Source organism: Leptopilina heterotoma, unplaced genomic scaffold (genome assembly GCF_015476425.1).
Source record: "Leptopilina heterotoma isolate Lh14 unplaced genomic scaffold, ASM1547642v1 Lhet_287, whole genome shotgun sequence".
Classification (NCBI taxonomy): Eukaryota; Metazoa; Arthropoda; class Insecta; order Hymenoptera; family Figitidae; genus Leptopilina; species Leptopilina heterotoma.
The window spans coordinates 704973-728054 of record NW_025110994.1 but is presented as its reverse complement, the minus strand read 5'-3'; the positions used below and the strand labels follow the sequence as shown (position 1 = coordinate 728054).

Here is a 23082-nt window from a genome sequence, read left to right as displayed (position 1 = left end):
CTGTGGTTACTTTTTATAAATTGTAAATTAAATTCATTTTAGTGTCTGAAATATTTATTGGTATTGTTCTAGTCATAGTTTAGGACCAGAAAATAATTTTTATACTAAACTGTGAATAAACAAATAACAAAGTTTGACCAAAAAATTATTTTTCATCTTCTGCTGATTATCGGCTGTGGTTACTTTTTATGAATTGTGAATTGAATTAATTTTTATGACCCAGATATTATTTGGAATTATTCTAGCAATAGTTTGGGACCAGTAAAAAATTGTATGACTAAAAATTGTTAGTAAACAGAAGATAAAGTTCGCTCAAAAATAATTTTTCATCTTCTGCTGATTATCGGCTGTGGTTACTTTTTATGAATCGTGAATTAAATAAATTTTGATGACCTAGATACTAATTAGAATTGTTCTAGAAATAGTTTAGGACCAGTAAAAATTTATTTGAATTAGTAAACAGAAGTTAAAGTTTCGTCAAAAAATAATTTTTCATCTTCTGATTATCGGCTGTGATTACTTTTCATTAATTGTGAATTAAATTAATTTTGGTAACCCTGATATAATTTGGTATTGTTCTAGCCATAGTTTAGGACCAGAAAAATAATTTTTTTATTAACATTGAATTAACATTGAATTTTCTCGTTTAAAGAATATCAGGTATGCAGATATAAAACTCATGGATGACGTTGAGAAAAGAAGTATTCGTGTGAGTATTAGATTGAGGAGAAGGGGTCTGGTCACCCAGTTTCCTTATGGTCTTCCGCGTCAGTGCCAGTGGTAGACCTTGAGAATACACGAAAGCATCGTGCCAATAAAAGAGATGCGGTTGGAACGTCGGTCAATGACGTCTCGACCATGATCTCATGGTGTTTTATAATTCTATTTTCATTACATTTCATTCGAAATTTTACACAAATTCACTTAAAAAAACGTGAATCTTTCAAGTGTCAAAAATTTTATCCTACTTGTGTGACTTGTGTAATTATTCTTGTTTCACATGTGGTACCAACTTATCAGTGGCCTTCATTTAAATTTTGGTCCACATCCCAATTGGAGAACTCAAATGTTTTAGAATCAAATGATTCTAGTGCACGACTTGCTAGGGGTGAGTATTCAATTGCTCCAATAAACTTCTCCTCTCTCCCCCCTCTTTCTCTTCATTCCTCTTATCCTCCGATACTCTCTCTCTCTCTCTCTCTCCTCTCTCTGTGTACTTTGCTAATTACTCGTTCGTCGATCACTGCCTAGCAGTAATTGACTTGCCACCTATCACGACAGTTGGTGTTCGGGCTCCAGTTTTCCAAGAGGAAAACTCTTCATTTACTGCTTCAACAATCGTTAATAAAAAAAAAGCCCAAAACAAATGCGATTTACGAGTCGATTTACGAGTTTTTTAGAGTAAATAGAACATGAAATCGTTCTCTATCAGTCTAGCTGGATTATATACCCCTTTTTATGAGAGATCTCAAAGCTAACTTCGTTTGTATTAATTTCGTTTTTTTGTTCTTCTATCAGGCTTCGCACTCATCTACTAAAACCTACTATTTACTACTTTTTTTCAAATTTTCAATTATTTTTTTAAAAAAAGTCGAAATTCAATTTATTTTCAATATCTGGTATTTTCATAAAATTTCGCAAAAGAATTCAATTATTTAGAAGAGAAAATGATAAAATTCATCAACAATTCAATTATTTTCATAAATAATACAATTTCCACTGGAATTCAATTTTAGAATAACATTTTCAGGAATTCAATAATTATTTTTTAAAACTTTAATAATAATCGTTGCAAGAATTCAATAATTTTCATAAATATGTTAAAACTCATCGCAGAATTTCAATTATATTTAATAAAATTTTTAATGAATTTCGCAAAACATGCGCAACCTTTCTTAAAAATTTTAATAAAATTTATTAAAAGAATTCAATTATTTTAAAAAAAATTTTAATGAAATTCTTCATATAATAATTAAATATTGTTTTCAATTTAATTTGAATAAAATTCTTTGAAGGAATTCAATCATTTTCATAAATAATATATATAATTTTTAAAGAAATTCAATTATTTAAAACACAATTTATTCATAAAATTTTTTGAAAAAAAATCATTTTTTTGAAGAGATTTTTTAAAATTCTTCTCAAGAGGGCAATTATATTAAAAACTTTATTAAACTTCGGTGACAAAAATTCAATTATTTTCATAAATAATAAATTTTATCGCAGGATTTTAATATAATTTTAAATAAATTCCGCTAAAAACGCAATTGTTTTTAAAAATTTGAATAAATTTTTCCAAAAAAAAATTCAATTATTTAAAAATAATTTGATATAGTTTGTTTCTTAGAGTGTAATAATATTATATTCAACTTTTCAATTACATTTCTTGAATGAATTTTATTATTATAAAAAATGTTAATGCAATTCTTCGTAAAAATTCAATTCTTTTAAAAAATGTTGATAAAAGTCTTTATAAAAATTCAAATTTAAAAAATATTTAATTTCAAATTAATTAATCGAAAAATTTAATTATTTTATTAGAAATAAAATTTTCCACAAGAATTCAATTATTTAAAATAAAATTTTCATAGTATTTATTATAATTCAAAAAAATTCATTATTTAAAATAATGTTTGTAAAATTCTCATGAAGAATTCAATTATTTTCAAAAATAACAAAATTTCTCAGAGAAATTCAATTCTTTTTCAACATTTTAATAAAATTTTCCGTAATAATTCAATTATTTTCATAAATAATAAAATTCATCGAAGGATTTCAATTACTTTTAATATAATTTTACAGGAATTGCTCAAAAAATGTTATGTAATTACTTTAAAAATTATAATTTCAATTCCTCGAAAAAATTAATTATTTGAAAAAAAGGTTTCTTTTAATTCTTTGGAAGAATTCAATTATTTACACAAATATTAGAATTTTTCACAGAAATTCAATTATTTTTTTAGATTTTAATAAAATTCTTCCCAAGAATCCAATTATTTACATAAATAATTCTTCGAAAGAATTGAATTATTTTTGAAAATTTTAATAACATTCTTTAGAACTATTCAATCATTTTTATAAATAATAGAATTCATCTGCGGATTTCAATTTTGTTTAATATAATTTTACAGGAATTGCTCAAAAAATGGAATTATTTTAAAAAATATAATTTCAATTCCTCGAGAAAAAAACAATTATTTGAAAAAAAGGTTTTTTTCAAATTATTTTCGAGAATTAAATTATTTAAAGATAAATAACAAAATTATTCCCGGGAATTCAATTATTTTGAGGCATTTTAGTAAAGTTCTTTGCAAAATTCAATTATTTTTATAAATAACAATATTGATCAGAAGAATTCAATTATTTTTAAAAAGAATTCTAATAAAATCGTTCGCAATAATTCAATTATTTTCATAAATAATAAAATGCTTTTTAGGAATTGAATTATTTTCAAAAAAAATTTTATTAAAATACCAAACAGACATTTCATTATTGTCAAAAATTTCAATAGAATTCTTTGTAAAATTTAATTAATTTTACAAACTTTTCGCAATTCAATGATTTTCAATATCTACGATTTTTCAATCTATTTTCATAAAATTTCCAAACAGAATTCAATTATTTAGAAATTTTTTGTAAAAATCTTTCTGAGAATTCAATTCTTTTCATGAATAATAAAAATGTCTCAGGAATTCAATTATTTAAATTAGAATTTTCATAAAATTAGTCGAAAGAAATGAATTATTTAAAAATTTTTCTAAAATTCTTTGCTGGAATTAAATTATTTTTATAAATATTTAAATTCTGTCATGAATAATATAAAATTCGTTGCTACTTTTTTTTAGTTGGAAGGCTACTTTTTGCTACTTTTTTAAAATTAATTATCGAGTTTTTTGCGCAATTGAATTCATTATCAAATTTTCAATTGAAATTTTTATTTTTAAAATTATTCTCGACGCAGAGTTAATTAAAAATCGATTCAGAAACTATATATATATATATATATATGTATGCAAATGTATATTATAAAAGTATAATTATTACGATCGAAGAGAACAAGTATAGCTTTTTCATTTTTATCAAATGGAACATCGCTTTATTTATCAAGTGTATTTTAAGTATTTTAAGTATTTTAAATGATTTTATCATTCTGATATGTTTTATATGTGCATTAATTTTCATAACGGTTTATTTGCACCTCTGACCTCCGGTTCAATAAACTTGGTCTCATTCTAATTTTGAAATGTTTGCTTATATCAAAATAATTTCCAACTTTCGTACAAATATATATATATATATATACTCATACATCTATAATTCTCGATTATCCTCGCTAAAAACTTTAATTCAAAGGTACGTAGATGGATTTATCTAACTAGTGCGGTAATAAACAGGTAAAGTTAATAATAAACCGTAAAGTTAATAAGTAAAGTTAATTAACAGTATTAACACTGTTGCTAATTAACGAATTGAAAAAAGTTAATCCCCCTCTTTGGAATGTTTATTAATTAGGAAAAATTAGTGTCAAAAATCATTAATTGGCACAAACATGATGTTTTAATGAAATGAAGGAAAATTAATTAAAAAGAAGAAACTTTTTTTTGCCGTTATTTAATATTTATCTAGAGGAGATAATTATTATGAGGAGATAATACACAAAAGATTTATATATTATAATGCGCTCAAATTGTAACTTTGAAGCAGTAGCGTTTCCTCTTTGAATGTCAATATGTAATATGTTGCTTCTAATGACTTTATTACAATAAAAGTTCTAAACCTGAGGCAATTTAACTTTATAATTGAATGAAATTATACTGAAAGTGAAAAGCTTGGTGTAGGACTTTTAGAGTATATTCAAGTATCAATTAAATTAAACTATTCCTGAAAAGGAGAGAGAGAGAGATATATACACAGAAAATTTCACATCTACAACCGATAAATCATCTTGCTTTGTGAATATATAATTTTAATTACATTGCCTACGCGCGTACAATGAATAACAATTTAACTTTCAATTTAATTCTCTAAAGCCATTATATTATAATAATTCTGGTGTATCATAGAATTATATTAAACTGCGTGTATAACAATGTTTTAGTTGCATACGTTAAACTATTGAATTATTTAATGCTACTGTAATCAATTTTTATATTTTAATTTAAAATTTTATTTGGTTATTTGTGATTTTATTGGTCATTTGTTATTTTATTGGTCATTTCTGATTTTATAAGTCATTTGTTATTTTATTGGTCATTTGTTATTTTACTGGTTGTTTTATTACCTAGACATTTATTATTTTCTTAGAATATTTTTTTCCATGAAAAAAATGTGTCTTAATCAATACCAAATCATTTTTAAGATATTTTGAAAAAATTATCCTTCGATGAATTTTTTTAATCCCTGATGGATTAAAGCATTGCAGATTATTTTAACCCATTTTTGATGTTAAAATAATACCCCACAATTTTCTGTGTATAATTATTAGATTTCATTAGGTTTTTGTTATTTTAAATGAGACAAATTTTGACATTGACATTACAAGTTTCAAATTTTATCTAAAATAATTAAATTTTAAAAGAATTGAAATTAAAATATTTGTTATATTAGTCAATTTTTAAAAGATTTAAATTCTTAATTTTTTTTAAAAAACGTTGAGAAATAAAGCTTCGAAAAATATTCTTTAAAATTCTTATTAGGGTTTTGAAATATTTTTGTTTTATTTATTGAAAATTATCGAATTTTTAAAAATAAATAATAAAAAAAAAATTAATTATAATTAAAATTCCAACGACGGTATAGCTTTTATTTAAAAAATTAAAATTTTATTTTTTAATCTAAATCCTTTTGTTTTATTCTTTTAATAATTGAAATTGAATTTGAATCAATTTTTTGAATTATGAACTTCATTGAATCGGAGTTGAATATTTTTTTTAATTGAAAATTAAAAGCACTTCAATTGTTTTTGTAGGAATTAGGGGAATTGGAGAAAATTTTATCAAAAATACTGGAAAAATATTTTTTGAATTCAATTTTGTTGAATCTGAGTTGAATTTTTTGAATTGAAAATTAAAAACAGTTGAATTTTTTTAACAGATATCAAGGAAATGTCAAGAATTTGTACAAAAATATTTAAAAAATATTTAATTTCAAGAAATACTACAAAAATTCGGGACTTTAGTGTTGAAAAATAGTTTGGAAAAATTCAAAAAATTTAAATTCTTGAATATTTTTTTCACCCTAAAAAATAATTTAGAATTACAAATTATTATTATTATTTACAATTATTTTAATTATTTTTGAAATAATGCCGTCAATTTTGTTAATTCTATGAGAATAATTAAAATAGTTTAAAATAATTAAATTCTAGAATAACTTTTTTAAAATAAATTATAATAATTAAATAAATTATAATTAACTTAGACAAGATTGTAATTATAACTGTTCTGATTTAAAAAAAATCAATTTTACAAAGTTTTATACTAAAATTTTCAAAATTTCAATTCTTGAAAAGAAAGTAATAATTAACTTATTTATTTAAAAAATTCTTTAAATTTTTATTATTTTTTATTTATTCTGGGTTTTTTATTCTTTAATTTTTATTCATTTATTCCTTTTTCATTGTAATTGAATTATTCAAAAATATATCTACTTAAATTTTTAAAACAATTATTTTATTAAAAATTGTTTTATTTTTTTAGTAGCTAAAATTCAATTTGAATCTATTTTTTAAATTGAATTTTATTGAATCGCAGTTGACATATTTTTATTGAAAATTGAAAACACTTCAAATTTTTTTTATAGAAATCAGGGAAATGTCAGTGAATTTTACCAGAAATAGTGAAGAAATATTTTTTGAATTCAGTTTTATTAAATCTAAATTGAATTTTTTAAATTCAAAATTGAAATTTGAAAATTAAAATCATTTATTTTCTGAATTCAATTTTATTGAATATAAATTGAATTTTTTGAATTGAAAATTGAAAAGAATTAAATTTTTTTGTAGGAATCAGGGACATATCAGAGAATTTTACCAGAAATAGTGAAAAAATAGTTTTTTAATTCAATTTTATTGAATTTAAATTGAATTTTTTGAATTGAAAATTGATATTTGAAAATTAAAAACATTTATTTTCTGAATTCAATTTTATTGAATATAAATTGAATTTTTTGAATTAAAAGTTGAAAAGAATTGAATTTTTTTGTATAGGAATCAGGGACATGTCAGAGAATTTTACCAGAAATAGTGAAGAAATTTTTTTTTTATTCAATTTTATTGAATATAAATTGAATTTTTTGAATTGAAAATTGAAAATAATTGAACTTTTTTGAAAGGAATCAGGGAAATGTTAGGAAATTTTATCAGAAATATTGAAGAAATGTTTTTTGAATTGAAAATTGAAATTTGAAAACAATTAAAATTTTTTTCTATAGGAATCAGAGAAATGTCAAGGATTGTTATCAAAATATTATTGGAAAAATATGTTTTGAATTAAATTTTATTGAATAAGAGTTAAATTTTTTCAATTAAAAATTGAAGACACTTGGAATTTTTTCAGCAATCAGGGAAATCTCATAAAATTTTATCAAAAATACTGGAAAAATATTTTGAATTAAATTTTATTGAATTCACATTAAAATAAGAAATTTGAAAACCCCTTGAATTTTTTTTTAATAGTAATAATTATAGAGAAATAATTAAATTTCTCTTTAGAAATTCAGGGAAAAGTCAGTAAAAAACAAAATCAAATTTTTGTCTTTATCCTGAATATCAAAATTTTAAATACAAGTTCAAAACAGGAGACAGTTTAAGCAACTTTCTTATTAGTTTTTCGAAAAATAATTATTAGTTCATTAATTATAAGTGTCTTTGGGGGAAAATATCTTAAGAAAATCGAAAACTTCATTTTAGTTGATTTTTCAAACTTTCGAGTTAAATTTTAAATGCAATTTTTGAACTACGTGGAAATATTCAAGCAATGCCAGATTCCCTTGCTGAAATGTCTCGCCAAACTATAAAGTACTCTAAGGAATTATTCAGTTGTGGCTTGTCGTCGTTCATGAATCTAAATTTCAAGAACAATTTCTCAAGGGAAATAAGTTTCACATATTTATATTATATTTATAAATAGCGATATTTTTGATAATATAAATAACTATTTATTTATTTTCTATTATAAATAGATAGCTATTTATTTAGATAAGATTTTAGGGGAAATTTTGAGAAAAGTTTTATAATTTTTAGTTATATTAGATTTAATATTACAAAATTCTATTTCTAAGATTTTGCTATTTTTTTTATAGCTATTTTTTGTCACACTTTTTTTTCATATGATTTTTCTAATGATGCTCAATTTTTTCCTTCTTGATAAATAATTAATCACTTGAAAATAAAATTGTATATATATATACATGTATTTTGTAATGAATAGTGAGGCGATTAAGTGGAAAAGTACGAAACACTGAAACAAAGTAGAAGAGGTGCGAATTATGGCGAACACTTTAAGACTCTAATTCAGTCTCGACACCCACTTAAAAACTCAGATCTTCAATGAGTCGAGTCAGCTTTTTGAGAAGGCGCACTTTTTACGAGATGAGAACAAAGTTCAAAAGGGGGACAAAAAAAAAACCTTTTCAACATTGTTCTCCTAGCTTTTTTTTTAATTAGTGTTTACATTGCTCTATATTAATGTTTACACTGTCATTGTTACAGTGACAACAATAACAATAACAATACAGTTCAGAAAAATACAATTTTTCTTTTTTTTTTGTTCAAAAAGGAATTTAATAAATTATTTTATAAGGTTTTTCAAAAATTATTTTAAAATTATTTTCTTTCTACAGTTTAAAATATTTTCAACTTATTTTCTTCCAATTAATTTTAGTTTACTTTTCTTCAATTCACAGTTTTTCTAAAGATATCAAATTGAGACAAAAAAATAGAAAAATTAATTAATTAAATTAATTAATTTTCAACTTATTTTCTTTCAATTATTTTCAATTTATTTTCTTTAAATTCAGTTTTTTAAGAATCTGTCTTTAAAACCCATTTTAATATTTTCTGAAATTAAGAAATTTAATAATTTCTGAAAATATTTTCTGACCTATTTTATTTTTTGACTTTTGAATTCCTCATAAAAAATTGTCTTAAAAATGATTTTGTAGAATATTTAAATTATTTTCTTGATATAATTAAAAATATCGGTGTACCCTCCCCTTAAATTATTTTCTTTAATTCTTTTTATTAGTTTGATTATTATTTTGAATTATTTTCAAATTATATTGAACGTATTTTTTTAAAAACTATTTAGAAATTATTTTTTTTTTGAAATAATTTCTTTTTAGAAATTATTTTTCGTTGAAATAATTTCCGTTGGGAAATTATTTTTCATTAAAATCATTTCCGGTTGGAAATTATTTTTCATTAAAATAATTTCCGTTTGGAAATTCTTTTTCTTTGAAATAATTTCTGTTTGGAAATTATTTTGATTTCAAATAATTTCCGTTTGTAAATTTTTTTTTTTTTTTTGAAATAATTTCTGCTTGGAAATTATTTGTCTCTGAAATAATTTCTGTTTGGAAATTATTTTTCTTTGAAATAAATTCTTTGTTTGGAAATTAATTTTCTTTAAAATAATTTCTGTTTGAAAATTATTTTGATTTCAAATAATTTCCATTTGGAAATTATTTTTCTTTAAATTAATTTTCGTTTGGAAATTATTTTTGAGATTTCTTATTTTTCTTTGAAATAATTTCTGTTTGGAAATTATTTTTTTCTTAAATAATTTATGTTTGGATATTATTTTTTTTTTTTTAATAATTTCTGTTAGAAAATTATTTTTTTTTGAAATAATTTCTGTTTGGATATTATTATTTTTTTTAAAAATAATTTCTGTTTGGAAATTATTTTTTTTTGAAATAATTTGTTTTGAATTAATTTCCGTTTAGAAATCATTTTTTCTTTGAAAAATAATTTTTATTTGAAAATTATTTCTCTTTAAAAAATAATTTCTATTTGAAAATTATTTCTCTTTGAAAAATAATTTCTATTTGAAAATTATTTCTCTTTGAAAAATAATTTCTATTTGAAAATTATTTTTCTTTGAAAAATAATTTCTGTTTTTGAAAATTATTTTTCTTTGAAAAATAATTTCTGTTTTTGAAAATTATTTATTTTGCAACCAGTGCGTCCATGGTATTGGAACCATTATCCTTTAAAAAGGTTTTAGTTTGAAAGCAACTGGACTATATTCGTCCCCCGTGAGATACGAACATTCTGTCCATTATCACTTAACGTCAAACAGAAAGTTGAGATTTATATTTCAATCGATGAGTGTCCTGTCATTCGAAAAGGGAGAAATAGTGAGCTAGATTTTTTTTTTTTATTTTTGAAATTTGACACTTTTTTCAGAAGCAAACAAAAAAAAATGTAAAGAAAAAATGATAATATTTATTTTTTGTTACAGTTTTGAATTTTTTTCCCATTCCGGTGGAGGAAGAGTGTCTCTCGGAAGATAAACGACTTCGGGGAATATGCATGAACACGTATGAGTGTCGCATTCAACAAGGCAAGTCACACGGCCCTTGTGCACTTGGCTTTGGTGTTTGCTGCATTTGTAAGTTCCAATTTTTACCATTTTCTTTCGCTTAAGAATATTCGAGTTATGATTTAAAGAAAATTTTCAATTTAACTTAATTTAGTTTTAATTTAATCTAATTTATATTTTATTTTTAATTTAATTTTGATTCAATTTAATTCAATTGCAATTAATCTAAATTAAATTAAATTGAATTAAATTGGATTAAATTGAATAGAATTAAATAGAATTAAATAGAATTAAATAAAATTAAATAGAATTAGATTGAATTAAATTAAATTAAATCGAATTTAATAGAATTAAATATAAAATTAAATAGAATTAGATTGAATTAAATAGAATTAAATAGAATTAGATTGAATTAAATTGAACTAAATTGAATTAAATAGATTTATATAGAATTAGATTTAATTAAATCGAATTAAACTAAATTAAATTGAATTAAATTAAAAATTGTTTTAAAATTTAATTTAATTTTAATTCAACGGTTCTGTATTTTTTTGCAGAACTGTGTGGCACTTTTTTACATAACAGTTTTGCAACAGTTTCGTAACAACTGTTACCATAAAATTATACGTAAAATTTTTATAAAGAAGAGACTGTTTTCCCTAAAATATTTTTTTTACCTCACATTTTTTCTCATCCAAAAACAGTTCACTTCTCAAATAAAAGAATTTTTTCAGACGAGAAACATAAAAATTCAAACAGTAAAAACGTTGCATTTGGTAAAACATTTTTCTACTCGAGATGAGGAACAGGATAAATAAACAAAAAAGATTCCTTTTAAAGTTGACTTTTCATTCTTAGAGAAATATAAAGAATATATTACGAAAAAGCTATTTGGGCAAGCAGTGAGATATTCAAGTCAATCATACTTAACTCTCTGCGGAGATTTCTCGGCAAAAAATATAAAAAAAAATAAATAAATAAAATTGTGAAAAAAAAATTATATACCTAAAATGTACACAAGCAAAACGCAAGAAAACTCGAGTGTGGAAAATTTTTATAAAACTTCAAGTCTCATTCTTCTTTTCTTGACAAAATAGTTTGCCTCTAGGTCTTTCGTTTCTCTCTCTCACTCTATATCTATATACTGTATGTGTAAACATTTTTAAAAGCTTAAAATCAGAGGAGTGCGCTATAATATACAAGATTTGTGTGCTCTGAAAAACTCGTCTTTTACTCTTTCGCGTGTACAGTTACTTAATTGCCTTTCGGTTCGGTTCTATGTCCCACATAACCGAGGAACCTTGCTTTACCTGCCTCCTGGAATTTCCAGTCGATCACGTGACCAGAATTTATATTAATTGCACAATAAAAGCAAATAAACAAATAAAACGAATTTTTGCAAATTTGTCATTTTTTTATAATTTTATATTCATTTTATAATTTATATTCATTTTATATACATTTTATATTCATTTTATATTCATTTTATATATAATAAAAATTACGTTTTAAAATAACAAATCAGCACAAATTTATTTATTTATTTCAATTAACAAATATTATTAAATTAACAAATAAATATTAACTTGAAACAAATAATTTTTATGAAAGTCAATTAATTTTATTTATTAAGAAAATAGAAAAAAAATAAGAAAATAACAGTTAATAAATTTTAATTAAACTTGATAAATGAAATTCATAACAAAAGTGTTACGAATTGTTAATTATTAAACTGTTTCTTAGTTTAAGAAGCCCTAGGGACTTGTTTCTCTAAATAAATAATAAATAAATAATGCACTGAAAACAAAATTTTTTATAATAAGCAGACGGTTATTTTAAATCAAAAAAGTAATTAATTAAATCAAATAATTTTTATTTAAGTCAATTAAATTGTAGTTGAACCCTGACCATAAGGTCTAATCTTATTGTCATTTAAAAAAAATTTTTTTCCCTAAAAAATGAATTTACTGAAATAATAAAATTTGAATTATAGAATTATAAAATTTGATATTTTGATAATTAGGAAATTTTCAATTGTGAATATTATATTAGAGAATAAAAACTTTAAATATAATTTTAAAAAAGAACTTTGTGAAAAAAAAATTAATTCTACAGAATTGTTAGTTAAAAGTATGAAAATTTCAAATTTTCTAAGATTTTAATTTGAAATCTGTTCAAAATTCAATTGTTTCTAAAAAAAATGCACGCAATAATATTTTAAATATTCAATTATTGTCTAAAATTTTAATTGAAATTCATTTTTATATGAATTTTTAATAGAAAATTCTACCGGAATTCAATTATTTAAATACAAAAAGTAAATAATTTATTGAATAATTGAATGTTTCTTAAAATTGAATTCATATGAAGAATTTTATCAATAAGTTTTTAAATAATTGAATCCTTTTGACGAATTTTAATAAAATTTTTAAGAATACTAACATTTTTCGAGAAATTCGGTTAAAAATTGAAATTCTGCGCTGAGTTTCATTATTTATGAAAATAATTGAATTATTCCGAACAAAATTTATAAAAAATTTGTAAATAATTGAATTTCTGTGGAATTTCTATTATTCGTGAAATAATTGAATTTCGGAAAAGAATTTTATTATTTATAAAAATAATTGAAATTCTGTGATAAGTTTTATTATATTTATGAAAATAATTTAATTACTGCGAACAAAATTTATAAAAAAAAAATTGTTAACAATTGAATTCCTGTGAAATTTGTATTTTTTATGAAATAATTGAATTTTGCAAAGAATTTTATTACAATTTTTTTTTATAATTGAATTCTCTTGGAAAAATTTATTAAAGTAGTATAGATATTGAAAATAATTGAATTCTTTTGGACAATTTTAATCAAATAGTAGATATTGAAAATCATTGAATTGAAGCAAATTTTTCTAAATAATTGAATTTCGGAGGAGAATTTTATTACCTATTTATAAAAATAATTGAAATTCTGCGATAATTTTTATTATAGAAATAATTGAATTTTATTGCGAACAAAATTTATAAAAAATTTGTAAATAATTGAATTTCTATGGAATTTTTATAATTCATGAAATAATTGAATTTTGCAAAGAATTTAAAAAAAATTTTTTTTAAATAATTGAATTCTTTTGGAAAATTTTATTAATATAGTAGATATTGAAAATCACTAAAAGGAAAATGTATGAAAATATTTGAAATTTTGTTATTAATTTTATTAAAATTTTTGAAAATAATTGCATTTCGGAGAAGAATTATTGTTGTTACAATTTTTTTAATTAAAAGTGAATAATAAAAATAATATTCGACATGCAAAAGTAAAAAAAAAAAATAAAATTAGTTTTAAAATTGCTTTATTCGAAAGCGTAGAAATGGAAAATGAATGGAGAATTTTTCACAGTCAGTTCGAATGCATTCTCAAAAGCAATCTTCTCTTCTCTATATTATAAAATTTAAAAATTTTCCTTTGGGTAAATATGAAAATAATGTTTTTGTGGGGAAAAAATTTGCTCTTCAGCGGCTGGAATGAAAATCCACTTTTCTCTTCCTTCCAGATATCAGGGATGAAACTTGTAAACTTTAAAGTAATTGAAACCTTCTTGAGACCCTTGATAAAAAAAAAAAAAAAAAAAAAAATAGAAAAAGAAAAAAGAATGAAAGAAAAACTTTCTTGGTCCTTTGAGATTGGAATAAAAGAAGCACTTGAAATATTGGTTGACATAGGATTTATTGTTGATTCCATTACTTTTTACAGTTGAATGTTCGTTTCATTCTTACACTCATATCTAATTCTCGAGTGAAATGTCAATATGAAAATATTTATGTATATTTTTACTTTTCTATCTATTTTCTTTTATTTAGATATTTTTTTTCTATTTATTTTTTTTTCGACACTTTTATGTATGCATATATCAGAACTGTGACGCAACTGTTAAATAATATTTTTTAAAGAACTGTTATACCATTTTCTTTGTTAAAAAAAAATTCCGTTATATCAAAAACATATCCTGTTTTCTTCCATTCTTTTTTTGTATAATTATTAAAAAGAAGAAAAAATGAATACTTCATTAAAAACAATTTTTTTTTTATTATTCCTGGAAACATTTTTAATAATGAATGAAAATACGATGTAGTTAAAAATTGTATTATTCTACAATATTTGAAAGTTGTACATAGAGAAAATCTTATTCCACACAATTTTAATTAAAAATTATAAAAATCTCTCGGCACTAATGTAATTTTTCGTTTAAATTTAAATTTTTCCCTTTTTATATCACATAATAGGAAAAAAAATGAAATTCCCATTTGCCATTAATTTGTACGCGCTCATTTATTTTAGTATTATTAAATTTTGCAAAATAGGTTTCTCCCGAAACGAAGTGCAGTGTGTTTAAATTAATCATTGCCCCACGACAATTGGAATAATTACATTTGCATGTTTACAAATTTTCAGGAAACAAGTGTCCCAAATAGGTTTCATGCTTTTCTTGGCATGCAATGTTCCTGGGATTTTTACTTGATTATCGCCATTAATAATGACTGAAAATTTAAACTTTTCTTCTTCAAAACATGCAAAAAGTTCATTTTTTTTCTACAAGTTCAATTAGCATTTTTATTTTCAAGTTTTTCGAAGTTGTGAATTTATAATTGTATAATTGTTATACATAATTGTTATGTAGAAAAATGAAACGAGTATGATTTTTTTAAAAATATTTTCTCCACGTTTCGAAAAATAGGGAATCAAGAACATAAATATTGTGAAAAATTTTCAAACATTGGATTTAATAGTTTTTGAGGGATAAAATGGTGGTTTAATTTCTCCACTTGGGAACGTCAAGGTCACCACCAGATGTCAGTAAAAATTCCAATCTAAAAGCTACTTTTTTTCATGTTTGAGAATTTTTAATAAAATTCTTTGAAACGATTCAATTATTTTCACAAATTTTTCGTGATTCAATGATTTTTAATATCTACTATTTTAATAAAATAATTCCCAAAAGAATTGAATAATATTTAAAAAAAATGCTTATAACATTCTTAGCAAACATTCAATTATTTTCATAAATAAAAAAATTTTAATGAAATTCTTTATAATAATTGAATTGTTTTCAATATAATTTAAATAAAATTTTTTTGAAAGAATTCAATTATTTTTATAAATAATATACAATTTTCAAAGAAATTCAATTATTTGAAACAGAATTTCTCTAATATTTTTCGAAAAAATTCAATTATTTAATTACATTTTTATAAACTTCTTCTCAAGAATTCAACTATTTTTATAAATAATAAAATTCTACTCAGGAATTCAATTATTTTTTAAACTTTTAATAACAATCGTTGCAAGAATTCAATTATTTTCATAAATATTAAAACTCAATGCAGGATTTCAATTATTTTTAATAAAATTTTAAATAAATTCGACGAAAAACACAATTATTCTTAAAAATTTGAATAAAATTATTCGAAAAAATTAAATTATTTTAAAAAAATTTTAATAAAATTCTTTATAATAATTTAATTGTTTTAAATTAAAACTCAACGCAGAATTTTAATTATTTTTTGAATTGTTTTGAATATAATTGTATTGAAATTTTTTGAAAGAATTCAATTATTTTCATAAATAATAATGTACAATTTTAAAAAAATTCAATTATTTAAAACACAATTTTCATTAAATTTTTTGAAAAAACTCATTTCTTTAGAAGGATTTTTTAAAAATTCTTCTCAAGAATTTAATTTTTTTTTTAAATTTTAATAATAATCGTTGCAAAAATTCAATTATTTTCATAAATAAAAAAATTTTCACAGAAATTCAATTATTTAAAACAGAATTTTCTTAATATTTTTCGAAAAAAATCAATTATTTAAACCGATTTTTATAAAATTCTTCTCAAGAATTCAATTATTTTTATAAATAATAAAATTGAAGGATTTCAATTATTTCTAATACAATTTTTAATGAATTCGGCAAAAAGACAATTATTCTTAAAAATTTTAATAAAATTCTTCGAAAAAATTCAATTATTTTAAAAACTTTAAATGAAATTCTTTATAATAATTGAATTGTTTTCAATATAATTGTAATCAATTTTTTCTAAAAGAATTCAATTATTTTCATAAATAATAAAGAATTTTCAAAGAAATTTAATTATTTAAAACATAATTTTTATAAAATTTTTTGAAAAAAATCATTTCTTTAAAATAAATTTTTTAAAATTCTTCTCAAGAATGCAATTATTTAAAAAACTTTTGAAAATAATTGAATTTTGGAGACCATTTTTATTTTTTATAAAAATAATTGAAAATTTGAGGAGAATTTAAAAAAATTTTTGAGCATAATTGAATTCATACGAAGCAATTTATTATTTATGAAAATATTTGAATTGCTTTAAAAGATTTATTTGACTTTTTCGAAAATAATGAAGTTTTTTGATCATTTTTATTGCAATTTTTGAAAGTAATTGAATTTTATGAAGAATTTTTTTTGTTTTTAAAATAATCATGTTTATAAATAATTGTAATTAATAATTTTATTATTAAATTTTATTAAAATTATTGATTGAAAATAAAAATTTTTTTTTGAACAGTTTTATTAGTTTTCGTGAATAATTAAATTTTTCTGAAGAATTTCTTTAAATTTTTTTGAAAATAATTCAGATTTTTTTAATAATTTCAAATGAAAATTTGGAAAATAATTTATGTTCACAAAGAATTTCTTTCAACTATTTATAAAAATCGTGTGTATTAATTTTTAATGTAATTTTCAATTAATTTCGTTAAAAATAATTCTTCCGCAATTATTCTTAAAAATTTGAATAAAATTCTTGGAAAAAATTTAATTATTTAAAAAAATTTGATATAATTTCTTTCTTAGAGTGTAATAATTTTTTTTTTATTTTTAATTACATTTCTTGAATAAATTTAATTATTATTAAAAATTTTCATGGAATTCTTCGTAAAAATTCAATTAATTTAGAAAATGTTGATAAAGTTCTTTGTAAAAATTCAATTTTAAGAAATATTCAATTATTAAATTATTCAATATTATTTAATAAATTATTTATTTTTGTATTTAAATAATTAAATTCTCCTAGAACTTTCTAATACGAATTGCTTTAGAATTGAATAAAATAAAATTATTAGTTTTGAATTATTTTATTATTTCAAGAAAAGTAGGATTAAATTTTGAAAGATCTTTTGTAATTTTTAGAAATAGTTAAATTTCAAAAATGCGTTACAGTGAAATTATTTGAAATATTTTAATTCCTGAGTAGAAAAAATAAATCTTAAGTATTTAAATATTTTTTTGAAAAATTATTCTATTTTTAAATGTAATTAAGAAATTATAAAAAAATTGAGTCAAGTTTAATTTTTCGATAGCTACTTTTTTACTATCTTTTTCTGTCTTTAAGCTACTTTTTGACACTTTTTTAAAATTAATTATCGAGTACGAATCCTGATATAATTATGTATTTATAATCACATATATTGAATTTAGAGAGTTTATAATATAATAAAAATTGATTTGAATTTTTAATTTTCGATATTTTTACGGTATTCAATATTTTAAGAGTCAGAATAATTAATTTGACTAAATATTAGTTTTAATATTATTAATTAATTTAATTAATATTACCTACTAAATATTAACTTTACTAAATAAATCAATTTTCAAACCTCGGTTTCAGAAATAAAGGCTTCGTACTCGATATAATTAATTTTAAAAAAGTAGCAAAAAAAAACACTAAAGAAAAAAATATTCTACATTGTATGCAAACATTTTATTATTTTCATAAATAATAACAGGAATTCAATTATTTACCAATTTTTTTTTATAAATTTCTAATATTGAAGAAGTTACAATTCTTTGAAAGAATTCAATTATTTTGATAAACATCAAAATTTAATTATTTTCCGGAAGTATGGAATGTAGAATTTTTGTTTTGAGAGGATATTTAGAAGAGGATTTTTCCTCTAAATATGAGATTTTCTTTTTTTAGGGTGTAAGGAAATAATAAATAATATTTAAAAAGAAAATAGTTGCTAAATATTTGTAAGTGGTGAAAAAGAGGCCTGTAATATAGTTATTTTTGGGATTATTTAAATTTCTAGAGATCTATGGTTCCTCTTTAAGATTGTCAGTCAGCGAAGGGAGAAGTTGTTGGAGAAGTATTATAAGGGAAAACGGGAGATAGATATATAGAGCTACTGAATTTTTCACAGGGCTGAGTTGTTTCGCATACGAGAAGCCAGTGCAAACATTCAGCCCAGGGAACTCGGCTGAATAAAGGGACCAACTGAAGCTAGGAAGTTACTGAATGGAAACTCGTTATCGGGACTTGAATTTTGAACAGGGGCACCATTGCGAAGCCTTAGAATCCTCAATCGTTGACCAAAGTGCACTCTCTAAAATTGTCAATTCACATATATACACTGTATGTGTTTACGTATATATATATATATATACACGCACACACTGATACTTAATATATACAACTCGTTAGTTACCTATATGTTACATCCATGGATGGTAGATTAACACACGATGTGGGGGGAATATTTGGGTCATCGAATATTGAATTTGAGATATTTATTTAATTATTTCTTTCCGATAAGTCACGACTGGTTGCGGTGGAGAGGTGCTGAATAATTTGACCTACGTTATCAGTCCAGGATTCCCGAATCTCATCGATCAGCCTATGAATTGTACAGTGACCATCAAGAAAATAGAGCAGCAAATCAGCCAGCTGAGAATTGACTTTCTTCATTTTAACATCGTAAGACATATTCCTCTTAGAGACATATTTTTAAATATTTTTTTTTCCAAATGTGTAAAATTCCAAATGTGTATTCTTCTCAAAATAATTTTCTTTTCTTCTCCACAATTAATATTCTAATTAATAATTAACTATATTAATTAATTGAATTAATGTTTCTCTGTAAATAATGTTCTATATACTCTATAATGCTATGGGAATTAATAAAAATACTTCTGTACTAAAAGGCACTAATAAAAATTAAACCCATATTACTCGAACTTTTATATTTACTACTAAAAAAATTGTTAAACCGATTTTATCGTTGTTTGGATTCAAAATTCCCGGGTGCGCAGTGGCGCCATCGCGAGGGACGCTTAGGAAACTTATTTTCATATTTACTTCTAAACAAAAATTATAGACTCGGAACTTTTTCACGTGGAAAGAAATTAATTTAAACTTTTTTATTACAATTTTGATCTTCTGCTAGTTGGCGGCTGTGGTTACTTTTATTTAAAAGTGCTTAAAAGTCACAATAAAATTTTCTAACTTTCAGGATGTTGTTCAACAACATCCCAGCAACAATCTAGAATGTTTCCAGTCAAAAAAAATAATAAAATTGATAAGAATTTAATTTAAACTTCTTTTTATGACAATTTTGATCTTCTGCTAGTTGGCGGCTGGTGGTTACTTTTATTTAAAAGTGCTTAAAAGTCACAAAAAAATTTTTTATCTCTTAGGATGTTGTTCAGCAACATCTCAGTCACAATCTAGAATGTTTTCAGTCAATAAAAAATAATAAAATTGATAACCCACGTGAAAAAGTTCTCGGGAATTGGACCGAGAAATTGCTGGTAGTCACTCTCAAGAAATTCTCGGGACTCTCCCAGGAAATTTACGGGATTTTCTTGGGACTTACCCGGGAACTTTTTCACGTGGGAAGAAAAATTTATTTTTGTGGCAACCCTGTAAACTGACTTCCCCAGTAGTAAACAGTAGTAAATTCTAGTAAATAGTAGTAAATAGTAGTAAATTGTAGTAAATAATAGTAAATAGGAGTAAATAGTAGTAAATAATAGTAAATTGTAGTAGATAGTAGTAAATTTTAGTAGATAGGAGTAGATTGTAGTAAATAGTAGTAAATTGTAGTAAATAGTAGTACATTCTAGTAAATATTAGTAAATAGTAGTAAATTGTAGTAAGTAGTAGTAAGTAGTAGTAAACAGTAGTAAATTGTAGTAAATTGATTAGGACTGATTGTCAAATGAAACGAGTAATTATGGGGAATAATTTTAATTGAAAGGGATAATACATTAAAGTGTGGCTAGTAATAGATGGTAGAATAGCAGCTGGTATTTGATAGGTTCAATAAAGTTAAGTTAACCTACTAGCGATGGTGGTTTCTCTCTGACAACCGAAAAGTTATATACACTGCATGTTCCCTGCAACAGCATCCTAGCCTATCATTTCCAGACTCTATTAAGTTCGTTTGCATGTGTTAACGTCAAAGGTCACATCCGTCAACCATTTGCTATTACCAACCCCCCAAAGCCTAATTTCATTGCTATATATGTATATCAAATTTTCTCCTCTCTCTCTCTTTTTCTCTAAAAGAAAAATCTCCTATATCTTGTTTTTCTTCAATTTTCCATTCAAATATATACACATCTCTTCCTCCCGGGTACGTAGAATATAATTTTTCCTTGCGAAGATACGGAAAATAGAAAACTACACTAAAATATTACTTTAAGTGCTCCTTCTTATTCGTAATATTTTAAATTAAATAAAGGGAAAAGTGTAAAATAAAAAACTATTGGGAGGTATTTTTTCTAAATTCTTTTTTTATTTTTTCAAAAATTGTTAATTTTTTCGGTTCGGTAAAAATTTGGTAAAAAGCAGTGAAAATTATTGTTCACTTAGGAAAAAATTAAATTTGTCACACACGTTATATTTATTTGAATAAGTATTGAAATTAAATGTAAATTTTTCAATTTTTTTTTGTTAAAGTAATAATGAAGATTTATTTTGAATTGCATCTTGCATGTGCGGTTTAATTTTTTTTTTATTTTTGTAAAGAGTTTTGGCTCATTATCATAGTCATATTCAAATTGTGCGGTTAGTAAGTTATCATATAAATTACAGTAAGAGAGCAATTTTACAGTCTATCGTTTCTTTGCCACTAAAAAGAGGAGGAAGAAGACATTCATAAGAGCATTATAAAGCATGCAGCTTCGCTTCCATGATAACATTTAAAATGTGCTATATTTTAAGATGGGAAAAGTTTAACTTGCACAGTCTGTGCGCCTCGAGCGAGTTTAGGTCAGACAATTTTGGGTGAGGGAGAATTTTCAACATAGTAACAAGGTGGGAAGCGAGCCAATGCAATTTTACCTCGAAAACCACACAAATTATTATTCATTATTTTAAAAAACGTCATAAATAAGTGCTTGAATTTTTAATTTTAGTAATATTCATCATTGCCAGGTTGTTAAAAAATTATTTTATTTATATTTTGTTTTATTTCTTCTTTATTTTACTCATTTTTATTACGTTATTTATTTTCTAATTTATTTACTATTCTATTTTATTTATTTTCTTTTTTATTTACTTTTTCATTTTTTCTACTTTTTATTTTATTTATTCTGTACTTTCTTTTACCATCAATTTTTATTCCTTTTTTTTGCAAAAACCTTTTTAAAAATCGGTGTTTTTTCAATAGTCAAAATTTAAATTGCTCTAACTTTCTCCCTAATTATCCAATTCTGCCCATTTTTTTTGGATTTACACTCCAGAAGAGTATATAAACTTAGACCTATAAGGGCGTCATGAAGAAACAATTTTTTCCTTTTTTTTCATGCTAAATTTGAAACACATATTTTTTCTTTTTAATAAATTTTATAGTAGTAGCAGGTCCACCCGTACGCCATCAGACAATCAAAATTTGGTAAAAACGAAAATAGAAATTCATTTCTTCCAAATTTAATAATTCTAATCATCTAAAAATTACCAGAGTACAAGTAGGGACTGAGCCCTACGCAATCCTGAATAATAGAGAATTTTATTTCAATTTTTAAGTAGTAGCAGGTCCACCCGTACGCCATCAGACAATCAAAATTTGGTAAAAACGAAAATAAAAATTTATATCTTCCAAATTTAATAATTGTAATCATCTGAAATTTACCTGAGATCTAGTAGGGACTGAGCCCTACGCAATCCTGAATAAAAGAGAATTTTATTTCAATTTTTAAGTAGTAGCACCCCCACCCGAACGCCATCAGACAATCAAAATTTTGTAAAAACGAAAATAAAAATTTATATCTTCTAAATTTAATAATTGTAATCATCTGAAATTTACCTGAGATCTAGTAGGGACTGAGCCCTACACATTCCTGAATAATAGAGAATTTTATTTCAATTTTTTAGTAGTAGCAGGTCCACCCGTACGCCATCAGACAATCAAAATTTGGTAAAAACGAAAATAAAAATTTATTTCTTCCAAATTTAATAATTCTAATCATCTGAAAATTACCAGAGTTCTAGTAGGGACTGAGCCCTATGCAATCCTGAATAATAGAGAATTTTATTTCAATTTTTTAGTAGTAGCAGGTCCACCCGTACGCCATCAGACAATCAAAATTTTGTAAAAACGAAAATAGAAATTCATTTCTTCCAAATTTAATAATTCTAATCATCTAAAAATTACCAGAGTACAAGTAGGGACTGAGCCCTACGCAATCCTGAATAATAGAGAATTTTATTTCAATTTTTTAGTAGTAGCAGGTCCA

General features: G+C 22.6%; 1 protein-coding gene across 1 annotated transcript in view; it reads left to right on the top strand.

Moving 5' to 3' along the window:
- Positions 1-768: 768 nt before the first annotated feature.
- LOC122504274 overlaps positions 769-23082 on the top strand; it is a 39259-nt gene continuing 16945 nt past the window's right edge. Inside the window, exons 1-3 of the mRNA XM_043615305.1 lie at positions 769-1108; positions 10464-10613; positions 19158-19318. Of these exons, the coding sequence (XP_043471240.1) occupies positions 859-1108; positions 10464-10613; positions 19158-19318 (561 nt within the window). The 5' untranslated portion in view covers positions 769-858. The remainder of the gene's footprint in view (positions 1109-10463; positions 10614-19157; positions 19319-23082) is intronic.